Here is a 26,176-nt window from a genome sequence, read left to right on the forward strand (position 1 = left end):
TTTCATTTTCACAGTTGACAAACATGGCATTTATTCCTCAGCATACATTATATTAATTGTATAGTTATAAACCTTATTTTAAATTCTAATCATCTGTCTCATTGAGCTTAGTTAGCATGGACTAGACAGACGCTTGTCTCCTGAGACAGGCAGGCCTGAGCTATCAGCCCTAAACTTCAAATTGCTCATTCTTTTTCCTCGTCTTCCAACTTTTTTAGTGACTATTTGCAAAAGACCAGAATATGTCTCGTGTGGTCACCTGTGTGCTCACATGAATTTGGACTTTGTTGAGGGACACTTGGCCAGTGCTTTACTGTTGATTGTACCCAAGCGATTACATTTTCATCTATCTAATTCCTTTCTGTTAAGAGAACGATCTAATAAAGCGTACACACTCAAAGGGCAGCCTTAGACTCATGTACAATAGGGAGTAAATTAGGCAGCATAATTGATTTTTTCTTTAAAACTGTAGCAACTGGTTCTAGCAACTTTACGTTTCTCCTTAATTGCTTTAAGAATGTTAGAAATTATCTGCCTTATTACTTTTTTTTTTACATCTTTACAGATTTTAATGTATGCTAAAATAATAAAGTATTGGGACCTCAACCTCTGGAATCCATAGGGAATTGATTTACCAGTATTTTGAGCTACAGAATAGTTCATACCCCGTGAAAGTTCTTAACTGACCATCTTAATCATGCACAGTGGAAAGAGAATGAACGTTACTTTTCTCCTCAGACATGGTAGATTGAGTGTAATTGCCCTCTAGTTTGCTTAATGATGTTTCCTTATAATTTTGCTTTAGCGTAACAGTGGGGTCTTCTTTGTTCCACTGTCATTTATCAAACACTTTCTGTACATCAGGCTGTGCTCTGGGCATAACATTGATATAATTTTGTACTAAATAGTCTCAAACTGCTGGGCTTTGACTTCTCACTTGAATTTTAGTGTTTTTCATTTTTGCTGCTGTTTAGCATAATATTATGAGCATTAATTTGGGAATCCAGCCTGCTAAAATTTGGCTCCTGAGTTTGCTATTAATTATGGCCATGTGATAATAACTCATTAAATGAAAAGAAAGGGATTTTTAATACCATGGGATGGTTGTTTCATGTGTCTCAGAAGTGTCCATGACCCATCTTGTGTCCTAACTGCAGCCAGTGATGTGTGTCAATGTAGTGAGGATTAAAATGGACACATGCATATTGGGATAGTAATGCTTGGTAAGTCCCAGCTCTTGGAAGATGGCCGGAGAAGGAACATGAGTTTAAGTTCACGGCCAGACTCCGGTATATTAGATTCAGCTTTTAAACAAACAAACAATAAACAAATAAATAAATAAATAAATAAACATCTGTAAAATCTTCAGAACAGTACCTGGCACATGGAGAATGCTACACCAAGCCATCCCTACCACCAAGAACAAGTTACTGGGATTTGTCTCCATGGACTCACAGTGCTATCAACATGCCTGTGCACCTCCTAGTGAACAACTCTGATTGATAATTTCTGAAAAATAATTTACACCAAGGCAGAATTGTATCCCTGAAGCAGAGTGTATGGAGGCTGCATGTGCCTTGTACTGTTGCATTCTGACTGCTGAGAGCCTTGTCCTCTGAGATGTACCCTTTAACTGGCCAAGTACATATACAAGGGGAAAAGGAGTCGGACAGTTTTTTTTTCTTTTTTTTTTTCTTTTTTCTTTTTTTCGGAGCTGGGGACCGAACCCAGCTTGCTAGGCAAGCGTTCTACCACTGAGCTAAATCCCCAACCCCAGAGTAGTTTTAATGAATTTCTTTTCTTTCTTTCTTTTTTCTTTTTTTTAGGGAAAAAGACCTTGAAGAAGCCCTGGAAGCAGGAGGTTGTGATCTTGAAACTTTGAGAAATATAATTCAAGGGAGACCACTGCCTGCTGAACTGAGGGCCAAGGTTTGGAAGGTAACTAGAAACTAATGAGTAAAGTGTAGTCACTTAAAAGAATTTTTAATAATTGGTTTTCAGCTCTCTGAAAAGACTTTATAAATATATTGCATCAAGAAAATTGATTTGAGTAACTTTAACTAAAAGTGTGTTTCTGAGCCAGGTGTATTCGTACATGCGTTCAATGCCTTTCTGCTCTGGGAGGCACAGACAAACAGGTCTTGGTGTATTTGAGGCCATGCTGGTCTATATAGCAAATTCCGGCTAGCCAGGAAGACATAACAAGACTCTCAAAATAAATGTTTCTGCAGTGCTTCCTATACTTAATAATGTTTACAGTGGTAATAATTTATAGCCACTAGAAATGTCTGTGATCCTTATAAATTGTTCAGCAAGTGGTAACAAGTGAGGAAATAAAAGCAGAAGGCAAAATAGAATGAGCACAGACTCCCAGGGAATGATCTTAGGAATGCTAAAGGAAATATGTTGGGCTGGAGAGATGGCTCAGTGGTTAAGAGCACTGACTGCTTGCTCTTCTAGAGATCCTGAGTTCAAATCCCAGCAACCACATGGTGGCTCACAACCATCTGTAATGGAATCCTCTTCTTGTGTGTTGAAGATAGTGACAGTGTACTCATAAAATAAATAAACAATAAAAAATACGTTAAAAAAAAGGAAATATGTCTATGGGTGCTGGTTACAGTTTTTCTTTATTTTCCTTCCCAACTGTTCTCTAATGTTTGTGGAGGTTTTGTTTGTTGGCTTTTATTTTGTTTTTGTTTTTGTTTGAAACAGAATCTTGCTAAGCCTAGCCTTTCGATCCTCGTTCCTCAGCCTCTGCTATGTAGTGCTGAGATGACAGGTGGGCAACACCATACCTCAATACATGGCTTATTTTTTTCACAAATGCTCAGCCACTATACCATCACACTGAGCCTGCTAAACTTGAAGCAATCCTACTAAGATCAAAGCCTACACAAGGCCACCCACTTTCTCTCTACCTATTTGATATAGTACTTGAAGTCCTAGCCCAACAAAAGGTTAAAGGAATACAAATTAGAAAGGTCAAAGTCAAATATCATTATTTGCCAATGATATGATAGTGTACTTAAGTGACTCCAAAAGTTCCACCAGAGAACTACTAAGCCTGATAAGCAACTTCTGCAAAGTGGCTGGGTATAAAATTAACTCAAACAAATCAGTAGCCTTCCTCTACTCAAAGGATAAACAGGCTGAGAAAGAAATTAGGGAAATGACACCCTTTACAATAGTCACAAATAACATAAAATACCTTGGTGTGACTCTAACCAAGCAAGTGAAAGATCTGTATGACAAGAACTTCAAGTCTCTGAAGAAAGAAATTGAAGAAGATCTCGGACGATAGAAAGATCTCCCATGCTCATGGATTGGCAGGATTAGTATTGTAAAATTGACAAATGGGATCTCATAAAATTGCAAAGCTTCTGTAAGGCAAAGAACACTGTCAATAGAGCAAAACAACAACCAACAGATTGGGAAAAGATCTTTACCAATCCTGCATCTGAGGAGGGCTAATATCCAATAAACACAAAGAACTCAAGAAGTTAGACTGCAGAGAATCAAGTATCCCTATTATAAAATGGGGTACAAAGCTAAACAACAAATTCTTAACTGAGGAACATCAAATGGCTGAGAAGCACCTAAAGGAATGTTCACATCCTTAGTCATCAGGGAAATGCAAATCAAAACAACCCTGAGATTCCACCTCATACCAGTCATAATGACTAAGATCAAAAACTCAGGTGACAACAGATGCTAGTGAGGATGTGGAGAAAGAGGAACACTCCTCCATTGTTGGTGGGATTGCAAGCTGGTACAACCACTCTGGAAACCAGTTTGGTGGTTCCTCAGAAAATTGGACACAGTACTACCTGAGGACCCAGATATACCTCTCTTGGGCATATACCCAAAAGATGCCCCAACATATAACAAAGACACGTGCTCCACTATGTTCATAGCCTTATTTATAATAGCCAGAAGCTGGAAAGAGCCCAGATGCCCTTCAACAGAGGAATGGATACAGAAAATGTGGTACATCTACACAATGGAGTACTACTCAGCTGTCAAAAACAATGACTTCATGAAATTCATAGGCAAATGGATGAAACTAGAAAATAACTTCCTGAGTGACTACAAAAGAACACACATGGTATGTACTCACTGATAAGTGGATATTAGCCCAACTACTCAGAATACCAAGATACAATTCACAAGCCACATGAAGCTTAAGAAGAAGGAAGTCCAAACTGGATGCTTCAGTACTTCTTAAAAGGGGGAGTAAAATCCTCACAGGAGGAAATACAAAGTGTGGAGTGGAGACTGAAGGAAAGGCCATCCAGAGACTGTCACACATAGGGATCCATCCATATGCAGTCACCAAACCCAGTCACTATTGTGGATGCCAAGAGGTGCTTGCTGACAGGAGTCTGATATAACTGTCTCCTGAGAGGCTCTGCCAGAGCCTGACAAATACAGAGGCGGATGCTTGCAGTCAACAATTGGACCGAGAACCCGGTCCCCAGTGGAGAAGGTAGAGAAAGGACTGAGGTAGTTGAGGGGGTTGCAACCTCACAGGAAGAACAATAATATCAACCAACCAGATACCCCAGAGGTCCCAGGGATTAAACCACCAACCAAAGAGTATACATGGAAGGACGCATGGCTCCAGCTGAATATGTAGCAGAGGATGGCCTTGACAGGCATCAGTGGGAGAAAAGGCCCTTGGTCCTGTGAAGGCTCGATGCTCCAGTATAGGGGAATGTCAGAACTGGGAGGCAGGAGGGAGTGGGTGGGTGGGGGAGCACCCTCATGGAGGCAGGGGGTGGGGATAGAATAGGGGATTTCCAGAGGGGAAACTGGGAAGGGGGATAATATTTGAAATGTAGATAAAGAAAATATCCCATAAAAAAATGGAAGAAAAAAAAAAGAATAGGTTCACCAACCAGCCAGAAATGGAGGACTTGAAGCCCTACCCTTCTCTACTGAACTATTTCTTAGGAAAATTTGAGGCAATGGGGGAATAAATGCCATCAGTTATATGTCCACTGGTGACCCCACCAGGCTTCAATGAGCAGTTCACACAGATGGCCCTGAGTAAACCAAATGGATCCTCCATCAAACCAAAAGTCATGAATATGGGAAAGGGACAGGTAGGGAAGATGAAGGGGTGATAGGTGGGAGATTGAAAATAAGAAGAAAGAAAAATTTGAATTAAGATGTTATGTATTTGTAGCCAGGCGGTGGTAGTACACACCTGAGTTTGAAGCCAGCATTATGTAAGGAACAAGTTCCAGGACAGCCAGGGCTACACAGAGAGACCCTGTCTCAAAAAAAAAAGTTACATATTTGTGTAAATTATAAGTACAAAAGGATGAAATAAAGTTACTACCAATAGGTAAAGAATGTAACAATGTGTAAATGTATGTTCTGTCCTTTCCTTATTTTTCCAGAGCATATATATTTAACAGAAATGGAATTATTACTGTACATAGCATTCTAAATGCCTTATTTCAGGAATTTAAACATGTAAAATAGTGTGTGGCACATGTAAAATTATTCTTAGTGTGTACATTTCAGAAATTGGCCTTCGACATTCCTACCATTATGGCTAAGTGACTTAGATTTTGTTTTCACAATTTCTCAGTGCGATCAACTTGCTCGTGTTATCTTCTCTGTAATGGTTCCTCTAATCTGATAATGTCTGTGAATGCAGAATGTCTGTCTCCTGAAGCAGAATTTACAGATGGTACATGTGCCTTGCCATCAAAAAATGTGGAGATTCATGTAATGAACTAAGTTGTATCTGTAACCCAGCTTTATTTAACTTTACTAGCATCTGACTAGTCTTGTTTGACTGACTATTTTGTTTGACTGACCAGTCTTGTTTTAGTAGTATACTCATCCTCCTGACTCCTTCATGCTGAATTGTTTTAAAGCAAATCCCTTGTGGCATACTAAAATACTTGAATAAGAAATTTCCAAAATATAGTTTCAAAGTAACTCTACGACCATTAGATACCAGCACAGTAGTTCTTGCCTCTTATCAGTGCATTTTAATTATACAACAGTGCTTTCATTGTGATAGTTTCACACGTACATATTCTACATTTTGATCATGTTCACCTCCACTACCCCTCTTAACCCTTCCTGTTCCTGTTAATCCTCTTCCTCTTTTCTACTTTCTTGTCCTTTTTCTCCTTTCGGTGGGGGATGACACAGTGTTTCCTTAGAGTTACTTACAGGAGCTCGAACTCTTCACCAGTGACTCTCCCCACTAACCAATAACTAAAAACAGTAATTCTAAAGTATTGAAATAATTTCCTCAGTTGTCTATAAAGGTCTTTTGATAGGTGACTCAAATTCAAATGCAGGAAGGACCCCTTGTTGCACTAGGCTGAGTCGTCACTTGAGTCTGTTAATTGCACACCTGTAATCCCAGCACTCGGGAGGCAGAGGCAGGCGAATCTACAGAGCAAGTTCCAAGACAGCCAGGGCCATACAGAACAAAACCAAAAACCAAAAACCAAACCACACCACAGCAATACTGTTGGCTGGGTGGCACAGCCACATCCACTGGACACAGTGGAAGTCAGGAAGCCAGCACAGCTGCTTGACACGGTTCCAGCAAAGCCGAGCTGAATGCTGCGATGGTTGTCACTCCTCCCTCCCTTTTAGGTTTCCGTCTCTGCGTGTCACATTCTTAGAGACTCTCTGCATTGTGAGCCATTTTCTTTCCTGAAAAAATTGTGTTTGAGTCTTTTTAGGAAACCTCTAAATTTAGTATCCCTTCTGCTCTTAGGGAAATAACTTTAATGTGGCCCTATTTGGAAGTCTTCCTTATGCCCTGGAGAGCATGCAGCACAAAGATAGGGCTTTCTAAAGAGGCCTTGACTCCAGGGATCTTCTTGGGGTATTCTTCCCTGAGCAAACTCAGACTTATAATTGGAACAGGATAAACTTAGAAATAGTTGACAAACCTGACTGGCCAGGAGAATTGGTGACAGATTCAAGGCCTCCTTTATATGCTTAGAGCTCTCTACAAATGTTGTTTAAAGATAAGGGATTATGCAGGGTACATACACTCCTGAAGGGATACAACTCAGTAAATAAAGTAGCTTGACTAAAATAACCTTCTCCTACTTAATAGCTTGGGTGATCAATGGATATAAATGTAAGGAGTCAGAACTAGTATTTGCTATACATAAAAAACTGGTTCAAATATTTTTTCTATGTGTCTGGAGCACTTTAAAACTTCAAATACTGCCAGTCTGAAAGCAGGCTGTCATATAATGGCTGTGTTTGCTTTGGTGGAGACATTCTTTAGATTCTTTGAAATGGAGTTATAGGGCTAATAATAAAATTAAGTCTGTTGTATTTGTCTTTTCTAATTGTGGCTGCACTTGTAATCCCAGACACGTAGTGAAAAATCAAACACATGTCTCCAGACAAAGTAATATAATTTGTACTTGTTGGATAATCATTAGTCTGTCTTTGTTCTGTGAAACTGTATAAATAAAGGAGCAACCTGATTGCTAGTCAGAGTTGCAAGATTCCCCGGACCACTGCGCCTGACTCAACAGAGTAATTTCTATGATAGTCAGAGCTACACAGACAGACACTGTCTCAAACAAACAAACAAACAAACGAATGAATGAATGAATGAGTAAGTGAATAAATAAAATAGTTTTTATACATACTTGAAAAAATTTACAAAATAACATTTTCTCAGTTCATTAAATATTCTTTATATCTTTTAAATTGTATATGGTATAGGAATATTTTTATTTGACAATATTATATTCTTAGTTTTTATATTTCAGAAAAGTTGGCTTTAAATAAAGCCATGTTTGTAAATACACAAATATTTTGTAATTCATTCTATCTGCTGAATCAGCATGAAGTCAGAAAATCTAATATAGGAGCCTTTTGTTACTTGGTGGTGGCGGCACTTGCTGATGTGCGGATACTTAAGCTTGTAATCTTTTGTTCTTATTCCTAAAGTCTTGCTTTCCTTAACACAGCGTATTTTACAGGAAAAGTAACAATGATGCTAGTTGCTTTCAATATTTTTCTTCCAGATTGCTCTGAACGTTGCAGGAAAAGGTGATAGTTTGGCATCATGGGATGGTATTTTAGACTTGCCCGAACAGAACAGTATTCATAAAGATTGCCTTGAGTTTATTGGTAAGTTTAATAACCATGGAAAATATTATCTAGTTATAATTTGGGATATCTTAAATTTGTAAATGTCTCGTAAATAGTTTTGCCCTTTAATAAACAGAATCTTGAGATACATAATTTTGAGAAAGAGCCAATTTTTACTGTTCATTTTATATTATTGATTTTTCTTATACACTTATAGTTTTGCTCTGCTCTTTACCTTGTTTCTCATAGACTTGTGGGCCCACATGATTATTTGTAGTCTTCCATTAGAAGAGATTGTGTTCTGAAAGTTTATATATAAACAACAGATCATGATCTATTGTTTCCAGATTATTGCAAATCATAGATGAATAGTTTTCCAACCACTCTATAAAACCTGTGTTAATTCATGGTACAGATTAAGTTAATTCAGTTTATGCCTGTCTTCTCTAATTCGTTTATAGTACCTCGGACTCTGTTTTCCTGTTACATTTTAGTGAACTAACGCATTGGTTAAATCGGCTTCAGGGCACTAACTCTTTATAAACTAAGGTTTCTAGATTGTAGCTCAGTGGTGGAATGCTTACCTGGGGGGAGGTATATATGCATGCAAGATCCTGGTTCTATCACCAGCTCTATTGACAGTTAGACAGACTGACAGACTTTATTGCTAGTGTGGACAAAAAAAGTAAGTTTGGACCAGAGATTTGAAGACTTTATATGATATGTATCCTATATTTCTGAGACCTCGATCTAAATGATAATGGTATAGTTGTATTCATATTTAATTTGTATTTTATCTGTTTATTCTGTATGAGAGCTACCAGTATGAAAAGTCATAGGTAGTTTTGCATGTGGATGCATGATTAGCTTTATTATAAAATAAAAACTAAGATTTAAAACAAAGAAAGGGAAGGAATAAAGTACTGGATTCCAAAGTAGAGAATGAATTGCCCTTCTACTTGCCAAAGCTGTCCATTGCAGAGCAATTGGCAGTCTTGTTAGGAAGCATCCTTTGGCTTTCCAGCAACTTGAATTATGCCTGCCACCCCTACTGCCCTACTTAAAACTGGTCACTCCTGTGTTTAGAATGGCCATGGTCAATATTACTGAGTACCATTTGTTAGTGACTGTCCTCTGTCTTCCCTTTTTCTCTCAGGGCTGGGTAAGAAAACACACACCTTGTTTCACTACTTGAAACTGATAAGTTGTTCTGTAACATATGTCTTGCTTTAAGATAAAAAAAAGAGGGCTGTAGAGGTGGCTCATTGGTTAAGAGCACCAACTGCTCTTCCCAGGGTCCTGAGCTCAAATCCCAGCAACTACATGGTGGCTCACAACCATTTGTAATGGGATCTGATGCCCTCTTCTGGTGTGTCTGAAGACAGTGACAGTGTACTCATATATAATAAATAAATCTTTTTTAAAAAGAAGATTGGGGAGAAGATATTCAATATACAGTATATCACTGTATGATGATGTCCATATGTAACATAGTAACATAGTACCATGAACAATGAATATCCATGATGACAGCTTTCAACATTAAAACTAGAATGTTACAAAGAGCGCTGACGACGTTTCCTTATGTTTTGCCAGCCAGTGTCTATTAAATATGAGAGCAGACATAGCTCAGTGATGAAGCATTTACCTAGCTTATGTAAAGCCATGGTTCGATCTCACTACTACAAAAAATAAAAAGGAAACAGACAATCAATCATGGGAAAAAGTGCTCAGTGTTCCTGCTTTTTCATAGTGTAATGCACTCACATGATGAACGTGTGACGTAGTATGCCCAGTCGCTAAGCCCTTGTAGTACCCTGATAACTTTAGTTTGATGCTTTATTCTAGAGCAGCTCTCAGTACCAGAGGAGAAGGCAGCAGAATTACTCCTGGATATTGAATCTGTAATTACTTTTTACTGTAAATCACGCAGTGTTAAATACAGCACATCCCTGAGCTGGACTCATCTACTGAAACCACTGGTCTGTCTCCAGCTGCCTCGCAGCGACCTATACAACTGCTTCTATGCCATCATGAATAAGTACATTCCCAGGTAAAATATGATTTGGTTGCGTTGTAAAAGTCCATTTCACTTTGAAATAGAGTTTGTTAGGTTTCTTTTTATGGTAAGGTAAAGCGGTCAAGTAATTTTTGAGGTTGCCTGAGATGTATTGGCTTCTTGACTTTGTTCTTGTGACAGATACTTACAGGTTTTATTTATTATGTGTATGGGTGATTTGCCTGCATGCATGTATATACCGCATGAGTGCCTGGTGCTTGAGGAGGCCAGTAATGGGTGTCAGATTCCTGGAACTAAACTGTGCTGGAAAAATGTGCTCACAGTGAGCTATACTCCAGTCTTTTGATGAGATTCTTTATTGGATAATGATAGTAAGCATCTATTCCTATGTTTATTGGTAAGTCTTTGGCCAAACAGATCTATAAGAAAAAAGATGTAGAGTAGAAAAACAATTTTGATTTGGCCAAAAGTCCCCGGAGTTTAAGTCCCGGAACACTAGACCCACGTATATATGTTTTTGAAAGCTCTCCAGAGATTTATAGTTAGACCAGAGCAGTGAACCGCTGTGCTTCCTAGAAGCCATCCTCCTCGTAGAAAGCAAACAGGCCCAAAGGTGTTACAGGAAGCCACAGTCATACAAAGCTGAAATTGGGATCCCCAGTTAGGAATAACTGCCATACTGTACCCGTCATCTGCCTGATTACTTCGTATGGCCGTCTCTCGTTGTAACAGCTGATGGTGGCACAGCACTCAGAAGGCAGAGCCAGGAAGATTTGTTAGTTCAAGGACAGCCTGGTCTACAGAGTGAGTTCTAGGTGAGCCAGGGCTACACAGAGAAACCCTGTTACAAAAAAACAACCAATTAATCAACAGCAACAAAACCAGAGAGACGAGAGAGAGAGAGAGAGACAGAGAGAGAGAGAGAGAGAGAGAGAGAGACAGACAGAGAGAGAGACAGAGAGAGAGAGAGACAGAGAGAGAGAGAGACAGAGAGATACAGAGAGACAGAGAGACCTAGCCCTGTAAGGGTGACAGGAGTAGTTATGTTGATGTGTGTCACACTCTGCCTTGTCACATTTTTCTAGTTCCTTTTTCTGTGAGTTCTGCATTTAACATGACACTCTAGCTATTGCTGGTAGATAGAACACTGAACATCGAGCCCATAGAATGCTTATAGAAGAACCCCACTTTAATGTATCCTCTTAGTGCTGACTGGGTGGAAGATGGGTAGAACTGCATCCAGCACAAACCCTTGTAGTGGAGAGTAGCGTTGCAGTATACAGTTCTTCAATGAATGCTGCCTCGGTGGCTCATTCCTAGGGATGCTCACTGTTCCAGAAGATGAGGCCTTTTCCCTCATGTTCCCTGTGTTTCCTGCCTCTGTGTTCAATGCTCTTAACCACTGAGCCATCTTTCCAGCCCATTTGTGTTCTTAAACCTCAAACCTGAACAGTTACCTCATGGCAAAATAATGTATCTCAGTATTTCTGATTTTTAGTATCGTGATCGCAGTTACCCAAGGGACAGCACTATTTTTTATTCACTACATCTTAAAAACAGCAAGAACAACTACAAGCCACACTGACACATGGTTGCTTTGCTGGGTGGTTTGGTAGAGTCAGGTGTTGTTATGGAAAGTGGGGACTAACTTCCCTTAGGCCTGGAGGTTCCCTTTAAGAGTCAGTCTCCAGAATCTGCTTCAGCTACTGTAGTGAGATATGTCCCACTTACACAAAGGCCCGTGGTAAGACTGTGCTCTGATGTGACATTTTTAAAGCCCAGGGCATCATAATAAAAGCCAATTACTTATTGAAGAAACATTACCAAACACTGTAATAAGCATTTCACAGACTTATTTTATTTCATCTTCATAAACAACCCTACTGATCCCCATACTCATTACAGCTGAGGTTGGAGGTCATGTCTGTCACCGAAGGCCACACAACCAGCAATAACAAATTGGAGAACTATGACTCGAACACAGAAACTAGGCCTTAGGTTGTTATGCAATGTGGCCATCTTTCCACATGTAAAACTTTGTGCATAACTCAACAAGCTGTTTTGCAGGGATACAGTCTTTAAAAGCAAACTATAAAGAAAGTGAAGCAGAGTAAAAAGTTGTGCTTACAAAAGCCACTAAGTGACTATCACAACCTTACCATGGAAGGTTCATTATGGCTCAGTGGGTAACGCCCCTTGCCACTAAGCCTCATGACCTAATTCAATCCCACATGATGGGAATCCACATGATGTGAGGAGAGATCCATATCCCCCTGTCCTGTTTACCATCTTTTTTCTCCTGTGGTGTACTAGAAGGGGGTTTGAAGCATTTGGGAACCCTTATTAACTGTATTTAAAAAAAAAAAATCTATCCTGGGTTGGAGAGGTGGCTCAGCAGTTAAGAGCACTGACTGCAATTCAAGAGCAGGTCCTGAGTTCAATTCCCAGCAACCACATGGTGGCTCACAAACATCTGTAATGAGATCTGATGCCCTCTTCTGGTGTGTCTGAAGACAGATACAGTGAACTTATATATAATAAATAAATCTTAAGAAAAAAAAGAATACAAATACTCTAAATAAAATGTGACGACCAGAGTATTGCCAAATCTTTAGCATTTCACTGATGCTACCCAGGGCAGACTTAAAGATGTGGCTTCTGCGTTCCTGTCAGAGACACACGTAGTCAGGAAGAAGCACTCTGTCTCCTGAGTACTGAGCTAGCGTGTTGACCAGTCTGGCCCTGCTCCAGATGGAGCAGATGTGTGGCTACCTTTTGAGGTCAGGGTTTGGGTGGCTCCCATGACCACCCTAGGCTGGTCTTAAAGCTGAATAGATGAGAAGCTTCCTGTGTGAATAACCAGAAGCCTCAGCGGGGGGTCAAGCATCAGAACATGTTTCTTTCCTTTACAATTACTCCTTTGAAGTATGTGCACAGCAATGTAATATTCCTTTGGGGAAAGGCCCTGTAATAATAAAAATGGCAGAGTATATGTTTAATGACCTTAACTTTGAAACAGTATATAAATTAAACTTTTCATCTTATTTGCATAACAACCATTTGAAATTGGGTATTTTTTTCTGGGATTTACTCTGGGCACCTGGTGTCAAGGCCACTTTGATGGATATCTCAGGCTCAGTGGTTCATGACATTCTGAAATGTCATCTGTGGTCTTCAGACTTACACTTTGCAGGGAAGTCATTCCTGTATGAATATATAAACTGTGGTACAAACTTGAAGTAGTCCAAGGAGTTTCTCCTTACTTGGCAAGGAGGTAGGAGGCTGGACTCATGAGGGCCATCTAGATCTTTGGGGACCTTAACTGCATCACAGTAACCTAAATGCTAGTTTTAGTTACCCCTGGAGTCCTCTTACTTGAGTGCTCCTGGGTTTGCCTAGGAACCTTCCCTTAAGTGACTGTGCTGTCTGCACGGCAGGTCTGTTGGAAGGTGTTAGAAGAGAGCTCTGCTGGCTCTCAGGTGGGCTTGCTGTGGATGCTGGAGTGTCCTGAGGGTGTAGACAGGAAATGGGTCTTTCAGGAGGACAGAAGACCAGTGTGATCATGTCTGATCTAGTAATGAGAAACTTTGCTTCTCTTTCTCATAGGGATTGTTCCCTGAAGGGGAGGCCATTTCATCTCTTCCGATTGCTCATCCAGTACCATGAGCCTGAGCTTTGTTCTTTTCTTGATACAAAGAAAATCACTCCAGACTCCTATGCACTCAACTGGGTAATAAAGTGAAAGTAGGAACATTTAATGAAAAATAGTTTATATAAAACTGTAGTTGGGCTAGGCTGGGCTAGTAAAACCTGAATCCCCAAAAGACCACAGCATTAGTCTTCTGTTACTTTATACATACATGGAAATAGAAATAATAATAATAATAATAATAATAATAATAATATAATATTTCATGTACATTAGTGAATATTTTGTATTTATTTACTTACATGTGATATATCCAAACTAATAGCTGTATTTTGTAAATATACAATATTTGTAAACATGTATGTATATGTGAGCTCTGCTTACAGGTTTCTGTGTTCAGACTGTTGATAGTGTCTGTAAAAATGGGCAGACAATCCCGGGGGAAGCTGCAGTTACCATATGGCTAATTAATATAAGGACTATAAAGTACAGCTGATGTCTTGGTCTAGCTCTCACGGTTTCTGAAATCTCTGCTTCTCCAAACCCTCTGTGCTCTTCCTTTTTTTTTGTTTTTGAGATTCATTGTTCATATGTATTATACTGGATATGAGCTAACACTAAAGAATTTTAATGATTTATCTTTAGTTCATTAAAAGTAATATTAAATTTATTGTGTGCTATAACATAATTAGTTTACCTTACAATGAAAAATGGCTGCATTTCCCAAAAGTGAGTAGTGGGACGAGTGTAGTTATTTTATATTTTCCTGTTTCCTGTTGTCTGCTGAAATCAAATGCAGATGGGCTCATTTAACTGCTTCCAAATTTATTTAGTTGGCATTGTTATCTTCTACTCTTCTGAGAATTCTGCTCACTAGTGAGGGAATGAATTTGAAATAGGCATGTAAAAGTTTTAAGAATTATTTTGGAAATAGTGAGGTGTTACAAATATCTCAGTATAGAATCTTGGGATTTCTGGATTCCTCAGATCCCACTCAAGAAGGCCCTACTGTGCCAATGAAAGGCCTTTCTACAGAATTGGTTAAGTGCTGGTATTAAGGAGTTAAACATATTCTTTGGTCATTTTCCCCTACCATTTCTTTAGGGAACTTCCCATTTCAGCCTCTTGGTAACTGTGAGCCAAGACACTTGGCTCAGAGCTTGTTTTTTTTTTTTTTAAATCTGTAAAATGGGAATAATAATATAGTAAAATCTCAGGGGACAATGGGATGCAGTTAGAGTCATAAATGGTAATTCAAGCATCCTAACTGGTTTCACTCCCAGACACACTAAATCTCAGTAGCCTCTTCTTTAGTTCCTTTGGCTGGTCTTGTCATTTTGAGTTAAAAATGACACAGTTCTTATAACAGCATCCCTGTTTATATGCTGCCAGTAAATCAAGTTATTTTTATTAAAATAAGGAATCATTTCCTAAGTGTTTTGATGTGAATGTTGGTCTCTGCCTAGGAGATGGCATCTCCATCGCCAGAACTCGAAGTTAGTGCTCTGCTGATTTAGAAGTCTACTGTGCAGTTGGTCTGCCAGATAGTTTGTTCTTGCTGCTAGTGCTCTGCTGATGAAGCTCAAGGTTTTGTTGTTGTTCTTTCTGTTTTTATCATGAGACAAGGCAATTGAAGTTACCTCCAGAGCGCATGACTGAGGAAGGTAATGGCGGCTTTAGTTGAGCTGAGGTTAAGGATGGCTGCACATTGTCCCTCAGGTTATAGTCACGCCTTCTAGTCTCCATTTGTCTTGCTGTGCTCAAGCCTTCTGGTTGGATGCTCAGGCATGGGCCATGGGTTCTTGGTCCATTCCTGCTCCCAGCACACAGCTCAGCCCTGTGAACAGAGCATATCATCCAAGTCTAGTCCTTGTCTAGGAGAGAAGCCCACGCGTGAGGCCTGCTGTAAGAACTAAAGATAACTCATGAATAATACCTAGTAGTCATTTAGCGCCTGATACAAAATCTGTACTACACTTTTATGTTCCCTTTAGCCATGAGAAATTTTAAATATGATCCTTTAGATGTAGTTATTTCTGATTCTAAGGAAAACTTAGTAGCCAGTAAAATTAGGTCTTCATATGCTTTAAAACACAATTAGTTAGTAAAGAAAGTTATAAATTAGTAACTTCTATTTTTAAAATATAAAACCCAGAAAGCCCCTTAAAGCCAAAAAATTGAAAAATCTGAATTTTGTCTGGTGTTTCAGTGAGTGATTTCTAAGTGAGCTTTGGAAGCAGCTAGTTGACATTGGTACTGAGCTGAGGTTTGATTAACACCCTTAAACTGCTTTCCCAATCCTCATAATTATCTTTTCAGCTGAATGCTTGCAGTAATTAGTAATAGTGTGCTAACTAAGCTTATGAAGTTCTAAATACCACTTGTTATTCGATGGCAGAGACATAGCTCCTTCCCTCGGATATGCTAAGCTGGTTATCTCTCAGCACTGGGAACAATGAGTGTTCTCTCTTGCACTGTTTGTCTTTGGAGTTCACAGAAGTAGAAAGGGAAGCTCTGACGAAGTTAAGTGACATGCGCTAAGTCACACGGCTAGTTACGTGACCCCAGTGTTCTGCCTTTGGATTTCATGTGCCCAGGTGCAGATGATATCATGTGCTGTCACTGACTGTTTGCCTCAGTAACTAAGGCAGCTCCAGTGGTTTATCTCTCTCTCTCTGACTGTAGCTCGGAAGCCTTTTTGCACATTACTGTTCCATCGAAGTCACCCAGGCCATATGGGACGGATATCTTCAGCAAGCGGATCCGTTTTTTATTTATTTCTTAATGTTAATTATCCTTGTTAATACGAAGTAAGTACCATGTTGGTTAGACTTTTGTCAACTTTTGATGTGGAGCTTTAATATGTAACTCGAATTTACTCGATTCCTTTTCACAGAGAAGTTATTTTAGCACAAGAGTCTGACAGCAAAGAAGAAGTTATCCGTAAGTAGTGTTCAATAATATTTGAGGTCGTTTCCTCTCAGTCAGTACTTATTCGGGTTGTGGCAAGATTGGTGTAGAAGAGTTCTGAGGTCCTGGCCAGGTCTCACATTGTTAAACGTCCTAGTATCCACAAGGCCTTGGGTTCGGTTCCCAGCACTGGGTAAGGAATGGAGACAGCTCGTGGAAGACTCACTGCTGAGATCTTACTTACGGGATGCTTCTGCTGGAGCCGATTTCCCTTTAAACTTAAACAGTGCTAGTGACCATCTTTCACAAGTAACTTGTTAATTGTTGTCATATCTGTAATCACATTTCAGACTTTTTGGAAAATACTCCATCCAGCTTGAATCTGGAAGACATAGAAGACCTTTTCTCTTTGGCTCAGTATTACTGTAGTAAAACGCCCACTTCTTTTAGGAAGGTAAAAGACAAGAAATGGCCATTCGGTCTGTGTTGGATATTTTGTGTCATTTTCTTATTTACTCCCACTATATTCACTTTGGTTAAAATACTTCAATTATGGTTCTTTTCCAGTCTTTCAAAACTGTGATGGTTTGCTTTTCTGATCTTTCATCGTAAATTCTCTCACTAGTAGAGAAATAGACTAAATACTGTATCAGCTGAAGGCATGGCTGCTGCTCTATAGTCTGGTTAAGAGGAAAGCTTTTATTTTAGATATGAGAGAAAGAACAGCGAGAGACACCAGAGAGTCCAGAGCAGAGACGGAAAGTAGTAAATGAACATGGCCAACAGGCTGGACCTGGCCATGAGAGAAGCAGAACAGTGCAGACAGGGGGACACAGGAAGGAGTGTGGGAGAGCAGAGAGTGGGAGGATGGACACACACACACACACAGAGGGAGAGAGGCAGAGAGTCGGAGGTGGTGGGGAGAGAACACGGGAAGATGGAGACAGGGGGGAGAACAGAGAGAGTATGACAAAGAGAATGAGCGTTCTCATAGCATCAGCAGAAATAGCAGGGTTATAAGGAAAGCCAGTAACTTGCAGGGAGGGAAGCTCCTGGGCTGGAAAGAGTTTAGGGTAGGGAAGGGAGTGGGAAGAGCTAGGATGCTAGCAGGAACTTTGAAATGTGTACCAGGTCCTTGTGACACTGAAGGAGCCTGGAGGCCAACAGGGGCAGTAGTATGCTAATAGGCCTCACAGCCAGCCATTTGTCCCTCCTGCCCGTGATAAGTGAGATGACTCCTTGGTAGAGGAGATTGGCCTCACAAGTGCCTGAGGAATGCTGACTTGTGTTGGACTTCGGGAATTTGGGGAAATGGAGTTTCCCTTAGACCTGACAAAAATAACAACAGGAAGCATCTTGCCCTTGTTCTGATTCTTAGTCTCTAGTCATGTGGAGATTGTTTCCTCAGTGTGTGCATCTGTAGCTTCAGAACTTCTCTGACAGAGATCCAGTGGCTGGGAATGTAGTTGGGTTTCTGTTATGTGGAGCTTAGCCTGGGTGACATAGATCTGCATGATATGTCTTATTAATGACAGCAGGGTCACTTTGCCTCTTGGAGGCACATATAAGTATATAACTAAATAGGTAAGTACAACCTGGGCAGCCCATATCATGCTACTCTTGTGTGTATGTTTTTAGGGCTGACCACTCAGCATGGATAACTAATAGGTGTCCTGTTCCTTGGGGAAGGTTCTTTCTCCCACACTCAGCATTCCTTAGTTGCTGGCGTTTTGGGAATTTTTTTTTTAAAGAGTTAAGGTCTCACGAGCTTTTCCACATTAGTGCATCTATTTGTGTCCTCATTAAGGTGATATCGGCAGTCGGTTGCTGAGGGTTCATGGGTATAACTTTGAACATTTCCAGGAAATACGTTTTCGCATCAGAGAAAGTAAACTTTCTGTCCCTTTGGCTCTTACATTTTTCGAGATATTTCTTAGCCATTTTTCTTTATTCTGTTTAGAGTCCAAGCTATTTTTTTGAGTTGTTTATTGTTTTTGAACCTTTGTTTTCCATTAGCTGTATAGCTGGTAAGTTCCCTCCCATTCTGTGGCTCCCCCACCCCTCAAACCTGGTTGGATTTTTAGCTGTGGAGAGCTTTTTAATTTACCATGTCCCACGTGTCACTTGTTGGCCTTAAATCTTGGGCAAATGGAGGCCTAGTCCTTTCCTACACCTGTTTCATGGACAGAACTGCCTACGAGTTCTTCTTGCAGCTTTGGTGTTTGAAGCTTCATGGTTAGGTTCTTGATACACTTGAAGCTAGTTTTTGTGGCAGGTAATAGATATGGGTATAGTTAAATTCATCTGCATGTGGACATCCAGACATTTGTTAAACATGCTTTCTTTTCTCCAGCATATACTTTTAGGATCTTTGTCAGTGCTAAATGGCTGAAGCTCCGTGCACTCATGTTTGGGTTTATTCTATTGGTTTGCATGTCACGTGTGCGTGCGGGTGTGTGTGTGTGTGTGTGTGTGTTCGCGTGTGTGAGTGTGTATGTGTGTGCGGGTCTGTGTGTCTGTGTGTCTGTGTCTGTGTGTGTGTGTGTGTGTACGTTTGTGTGTGTGTGTGTGTGAGTGTGTATGTGTGTGCGGGTCTGTGTGTCTGTGTGTCTGTGTGTGTGTGTGTGTGTGTACGTTTGTGTGTGTGTGTGTGTGAGTGTGTATGTGTGTGCGGGTCTGTGTGTCTGTGTCTGTGCGTGTGTGTGTGTGCGTGTGTGTGTGTGTGTGTGTGTGTGTGTGTGCGCGCGCATGTGTGTGTGTGTGTGTACCACTACCGTATTGTCGTTATTACTATGGCTTTTTAATATATTTTGGGATCTAGGATGGTAGTCCCTCAAACATTGTTCTTTTTGCTCAGGAGGGTTTTGGCTATCTAGGGTTATTTATGGTTCCTTAGGAATTTTATAATAGCTCTTTTTTCTCTTTGATTCTATGAGGAATGAAATGAGGCTTTTGATTGGGATTGTGTTACATCTGTAAATAGCTTTTGGCAGAATGGTCACTACCATATTATTTCTACCAATGCATGAGCATGGCGAGTCTGTCCATTTCCTGGTGTCTTTATCATCATCATCATCATCATCATCATCATCATCTTCTTCTTCTTCTTCTTCTTCTTCTTCTTCTTCTTCTTCTTCTTCTTCTTCTTCTTCTTCTCCTTCCTCCTTCCTCCTTCCTCCTTCCTCCTTCCTCCTTCCTCCTTCCTCCTTCCTCCTTCCTCCTTCCTCCTTCCTCCTTCCTCCTTCTCCTCCTTCTCCTTCTCCTTCTCCTTCTTTTTCTCCTCCTCCTCCTCCTCCTCTTCCTCCTCCTCTTCCTCCTCCTCTTCCTCCTCCTCCTCCTCCTCCCCCTCCTCCCCCTCCTCCTCCTCCTCCTCCTCCTCACAGGTTTAAAGTTTTCGTTGGAGAGGTCTTTCATTTCCTTGGTTAGGTTGATTCCTAGACATTTTATTTTCTTGATACTGTTGTCAGTGGAAGTGTGCCCATGATCTCCTTCTCTGTATATTTGTTCACAGGGGTCTCTGTGAACAGACATTACCCACAGAGTAATGATCTGGGGGAGGCAAGATGATAGTTCAGATAAAGTCTTCTCAGTAGCTGGTGTAGATTCAAACTCTGGGAGTCTACCCTAAGCAGTTTATTTTACACATAGTAAGCACAGCACGATTTTTCCTGGTGATAGGTAACCGAATGCTGTGTGCACAGTAAACCCGAAGACATGACTACATTAAAACTTTGTAAATTACATGCGATACCTTCAGTAAAGATGGCCTCTATAGATTGACTAAATGTGACACCTTCGATAAAGATAGGTTCTATAGAGTGACAAACTCACTATAAGGGTCTGAGGAAGGATCCAGTGTGGTCTCGGCCACACAGATAGCACAAAGGTCACCAGACTGTTAACCATGTCCACTCCTGGCCTTCTGGGAAGAAAGCACCTCTCTCTATGAAGAGACAGCCCATATTTTTAACATCTCTGGTTCCTGTACTGCTTCTCTGTGCACATAAGAACCTCTGCTCTTCCTGCATTTGGGGTTGACACAGAAACACTGCTGATTTGTGCAGGTTGGCTCTGTAACCTTCCATGTTGTTGAATTGATCATTTTTAGAAGTTTTCTGGTAGAATTTTGGGGCTCTCTTATATATGTCATCTGGAAATAGGTCCGGTTGACTTCTTTCCCTACTGTATCCCTTCAATTTCCTTCTCTTTCTTTACTGCTGCAGCTAGGGCCCGAGCACAGAGTTTGGTTAATTGGGCCAAAGCTCTTTCCATCTTTATATCTTCTTAAAGAACCCACTCTTAGATTTGATGATTCTTTGTATTGTTTGCTGTTTCTAGTTTATTTATTTCTGCTAATTCCTATAATTTTTGCTAAGGATTTGGTTTGTATTTGGTCTTTTCTTGTTCTTCCAAATTTTTGTTTGTTTGTTTGTTTGTTTGTTTGTTTGAGACAGTGTTTCCCTGTGTAGCCCTGGCTATCTTAGAATTTGCTTTATAGACCAGGCTGGCCTTGAACTCAGAGATCCACCTGCCTCTGTCTTCCAAGGGCTGGGATTGAAGGTTGTGTTAGCACTGCCTGACTCCAGATTTTTAAAGAGCATCATTAAGTCTTCTATGTGTTCTTTTGATTTTTTTTGATAATGCAGTCAGAACTGAAGGTTCCCCTGTAGGACTGACTGTTTTCCTGCTGTCCCAGAGGCTTTGCTGTGTTGTGTTCATTTTCATTTATCAGGAATGATAAATGAAACCAGGAATGCTTTCATTTCTTTTTTTTGATTTCTTCCTTGACCCATTCATCATTGCACTCTTCCCTCAGTGCTAGAGCTTAAACTCACAACTTTTTATATCCTCTTTTGGGAGAGATCTTGTTATACACCCTTCCTAGCCTGACACTTACTATGTACCCAGGCTGGTCTGTAACTCATGCAGTGCTCTGGCCTCACCTTCTCAATTAACAGTGTGCACCCAGATACTAGGCAGACCCAGTCTTGAGCATACTGGGTAAGCTTATTCTTATTGACATTTTCAGCTCCTACAGTTAATATTTAATGTGGGTATTGATATAGAACTGGGTAAAATTATTTTTCTTAGTCTTTTGTTCTCTGTGAATTCTGACAGACCTTGACTGCAACACACACATTCCTATAAAATTTGAAATTATATGATACTAAGTTTTAAAAGAAGTCAATTAAACTCAAGTAGTAACAATTATTTTACATTTTATTATGCATACTAAAACGTTTTCAGGAAGAGCACCTTGATTTTTCTTTGTAATGTTTACAGTGTTCTCTTTGTGTAGGATAATCATCACCTCTTTGGTAGTACTCTGTTGGGGATCAAGGACGATGAGGCAGATCTGAGCCAGGCTCTGTGTCTGGCTGTTTCAGTATCCGAGATCCTTCAAGCAAATCAGCTGCAAGGGGTAAGCAAAGTAACCCCATCTGTCGGTCACTGTGCCCTTTGAATGCAAGGACCTGGAGCACGGGTACAGCTCAGGGTTAGAGCATGCGTTTCACATGCTTGAGGCCCTGGGTTCAATACCTGCCACCAGAAATAAATAACAAACATTCCCTCACTGCCATCGATTCCTGCAAAACTAATTTGCCATTACATCACCTTTGTGGATTAATATGTTATTAGTATGTTATATCTCCTGCCTGTATGGCCATTTTCAACATCCATCTTGTGTGCTACTTTGATTGCTAACAATTATTTTTGTGTCTCTAGACACCAATTTTACAAATTGCCCTTTCTGCACATGTCAGAAAAGCAACTGAACATAGCCCTATGTGGAGAACTTAAAGGGGTGTGCTTAGCCTCCGACAGATAATTCTGAACAGCTCCACAGCTTGCTGAGTCACATGGTTTAATGCCATAAAGAAAGCCATAGAAAATTTTGAAAGTATGCTGTAGCCAGGCAGTGGTGGTGCAAGCCTTTGATCCCAGCACTCAGAAGACAGAGACAGGCAGAGCTCTGTGAGTTCGAGGCCAGCCTGGTCTACAAAGCAAGTTTCAGGACAGCTAGGGCTACATAGAGAAACCCTGTCTTGAAAAAAAAAGTCATAATTTTCTATTAAGCTCTTCATCGGTATATGAGTCGGTTTGATGGGTGAGCTTTCTCGGTATGTGCTAAGATATAGTGCTGTAGCTAAGCTTTCGAATGTCCTGTATTTCCAAGATTGTGCTGAGACGAGGCTTGGATATGCAAAGAATGCCCCTCATAGCACATCACAGTTAAACTTCCTATTGTAGAAGAAGGGTTTGAGGGAAACCCTGTCTTAAATGAAGAAAACAAAACAAAAGAAGCACATATGAGCCTATCTCCTCCACATATAAGAAAAGTTATTCTTTGGATTGCCTATAAGTTTATGGGCCTGGAAGTAAGCTTGCCTAGCATTGTGTTTAAGCAATAACGTGTTTATTCCTAATATATTTAGAATTTTGTTCAGATTGCCAGACTCCTGGTACATATTGAGACTTTCAAGCTTAATACATAAGAAAAATGCATTTAGATCCTAAAGGTTACATTTTTGTGTGTGTATAAATTGGGGCCTCCTAATTCCCTGTGAGATCCATTTAAAAACAACCTGTTCCCCCTCTTTTGGTTTCTTTTTACCATCCTGTCATGCGATGTGAACTTTATGTCTAATGTTGACTGTCGTTTCCCTTTTAGGAAGGAGTCCGGTTCTTCGTGGTGGACTGCCGTCCTGCAGAACAGTACAATGCGGGCCATTTGTCAACTGCGTTCCACTTAGACTCAGACTTGGTTAGTATATGTGCACATGGAGTGTTGGGAGAGACAGAGTGGATCTTTCTTTGGCTTATACCTAGATTTACATGATCTATGGGGATGCTTTCTTTTTGCTTCTGGCAGTCGCACTATGGGAAGGGCTTGAGTTCCCTTTTCTTTTAGGGTCAGAGTCATAAAGAGTCAGTGACATCTGCTAACTGTGGCTCACTGTTCTTTCATTATTATGTCAGTAAATTCTACACTCACTATGAGCTATCTCAAAGGTAGATCACTTAGCATTGTGCCTTGCACCTAGTAAGTACTGTAGAAATAGGGGCTCCTAGCATAATTGGATAAGAATCCCAGAAGTTTTTGTTATTAGGCATTTTTAAACTTTCTGAGTATTTTAATAACTAATATACAGGAAATGTTGTTTCTGATATATAAATGCTCAGCTGTTAGTCACCCTGTCCTAGGTAATTTGTATTGTAGAAATGGGTAAAATAAATGTCATAAGAGATGCTTAGCTGTGGTAGCCCCAAGACTGGCACCGTGCAAGCCACTCTGAGGTTAAAGCCTCAGAGGTGGGAAGCACCTCCCCTCCAGCTAAATACACAGCCTTTTATTCCCCTCCTCATCCGGTCTGGAAATGTTTGGTCCTGGAGCCAGAAGGATGTGTTTAAGGGTTAGGTGGTATGGAGAGGAAACCAATAGAAATGAAGGTGGTTGAGAAAGGACATGCTAGCCTGTCTGTGTCCTCTGATGAGAGCTGTGCCTGTCCCTCCTTTCGTGCACGTTCTTAAGCTTTACTCATGATTCATGGGCACCTTTATCTTCATGAATTAACAGCCAGAGAATGTGCTGAAAGCACGGTCATGAGCTCGCTTAGTCTTCACCTTTAATACATATTCTCCCTTAATGTTTCCTGGAGGGCCATGGTGCAGGTATGACCATAGTTTGTTGTTTGGTGAACGTATATTTAGATTACTTTCAGTTTTTGTTACGAAGCTGCTGCTGAAAACGTTACACGTGTTTCGTGTCGTTTTCCAAATAGTTCTGTGAAGTGGACTCTTTAAAGAAGAATTCCGGGTTGGGGGAATGGACATACAAATGCTAGTACTCTTAAAACCCTGGAGATGCTTATGCCTCAATGCTGGGTAGGATATGTTCTGTATCATCAGCATTCTTGGGCATTATCCACCAATACACTGAAAATAGAGATACTCAAGCAAGGTGCAAACATCTTCTTTCTCTCTTCTTAAAGTTGCTTTTCCCTCGGGGCTGGAGAGATGGCTAAGAGGTTAAGTGTGCGAGCTAGTCTTGAAGAGGACCTGAGTTTGTTTCTCAGCACCCATGTGACAGTTCACAACTGCCTGTAACTCCAGTTCCAAGGGCTTGGATCCCTCTTCTGACCTCCGTAGATACCTGCACACATTGGTGCATGCACATACATGCAGTCACGCAGACTTAACAATCTTCAGAACTAACAAATGGTCTTTTCCCTGGTCTGCCCAGTTTTCTACTGGATTTTTGCTCTACTTTGAATGGGATTTTAGTGACCATAGCTTAGAATTTTTGTAGTAATTGGTATACTTACTTCATTGAAAATAAGAAATGAGTTTTGATTTTTCTTTTACCAATACCTAAAGTAAATGGTAAGTAAATGGTCTCTGCTGTTTCTGATGTCTGCTCAGAAATACATGGACTGCCTTGGAAGAGGAAACTGAAAATCAGAGCTGTCTGGGTCTGCACTTGTTCCTTACTCTGTTCAGAGCTAAGCTCTGTTTTGTCTCATGACTCAGGACTCCTGTAGCTGCACATTGTTCTATGTGAAACAATTCTTCCCCTCTGACTGAGCACTGTTTTTCTCAGTCTTTGCTCCAATATATACATAAACATATCTCTGGAATTTTACTCATTTACACCTTTTCATTTTCCATTCCTTTAATGCTTGGTTTTTAATGTTGGTAGTTTGCTTGGACATCTTTTCCGGTTTTACAAATATATGCTTGCCAAGTTTTAATTTGTAAAAACGCTCCAGATGCTGCAGAATCCATCCGAGTTTGCACAGTCAGTAAAGTCCTTGCTAGAAGCGCAGAGACAGTCCATTGAGTCCGGTTCCATCGCTGGTGGGGAGCACCTGTGTTTTATGGGCAGTGGCAGAGAGGAAGAAGACATGTATATGAACATGGTCCTCGCACACTTCTTGCAGGTATGCCCAGAGCCCACATTGATGATTCCATCTTGTTTGGCTGTTGCTTGAAGAAATCCACAGCTAATGTTCTTTTATATCTGTGTATCCATATGTTTTATAAGCTTCTTGATTTTACATATTATTAAGATCTTTTTCTCAATATTTTTCTTACATGATCATAGGATACTATTTTAATTTTAAGTTATAAACCATGTGAAGTAGGAAAATTATGTTAATCACTTTGTTGATAAGTTTTCTTAGTATATTGGATTTCTCTGTGCTCAGGATGTATTCACAGATCACTCTGTTGGATTAATCTTCGTTGCTTCATGTTCTAGAACTTTTAATAGCAATGATTTATTTTGAGCCCTTTACTTATTTTGGTTATATGTACATATACCCATTACCCATGACAAATACATATACATACATATATGCATATACATATTTGTTACCTATGACATACTTTGCCATGTCCCCCTGGTTCTCTATAGCATAGCTAACTTGGGTTGGTGATTTTATGCAGTCTGACCCTCTGTCTCAATGCCTTAGCCACGATGGCTCTTTATA

General features: G+C 40.2%; 1 protein-coding gene across 4 annotated transcripts in view; it reads left to right on the forward strand.

Moving 5' to 3' along the window:
- Tbc1d23 (TBC1 domain family, member 23) overlaps positions 1–26,176 on the forward strand; it is a 58,150-nt gene that overhangs the window by 13,358 nt on the left and 18,616 nt on the right. For 2 of the 4 annotated variants that reach the window (NM_001371895.1, NM_001371896.1), the window contains exons 2-11: positions 1,827–1,938; positions 8,037–8,142; positions 9,952–10,156; positions 13,730–13,853; positions 16,458–16,582; positions 16,669–16,715; positions 17,033–17,136; positions 21,982–22,104; positions 23,356–23,448; positions 25,454–25,624. In NM_001371895.1, coding sequence (NP_001358824.1) covers positions 1,827–1,938; positions 8,037–8,142; positions 9,952–10,156; positions 13,730–13,853; positions 16,458–16,582; positions 16,669–16,715; positions 17,033–17,136; positions 21,982–22,104; positions 23,356–23,448; positions 25,454–25,624 — 1,210 coding nt within the window. Of the gene's footprint in view, positions 1–1,826; positions 1,939–8,036; positions 8,143–9,951; positions 10,157–13,727; positions 13,868–16,457; positions 16,583–16,668; positions 16,716–17,032; positions 17,137–21,981; positions 22,105–23,355; positions 23,449–25,453; positions 25,625–26,176 lie in introns of those variants that run through there. The other 2 variants (XM_039088379.2, XM_039088380.2) reach the window with 2 other exon arrangements.

This window comes from Rattus norvegicus, chromosome 11, assembly GCF_036323735.1.
Source record: "Rattus norvegicus strain BN/NHsdMcwi chromosome 11, GRCr8, whole genome shotgun sequence".
NCBI lineage: Eukaryota > Metazoa > Chordata > Mammalia > Rodentia > Muridae > Rattus > Rattus norvegicus.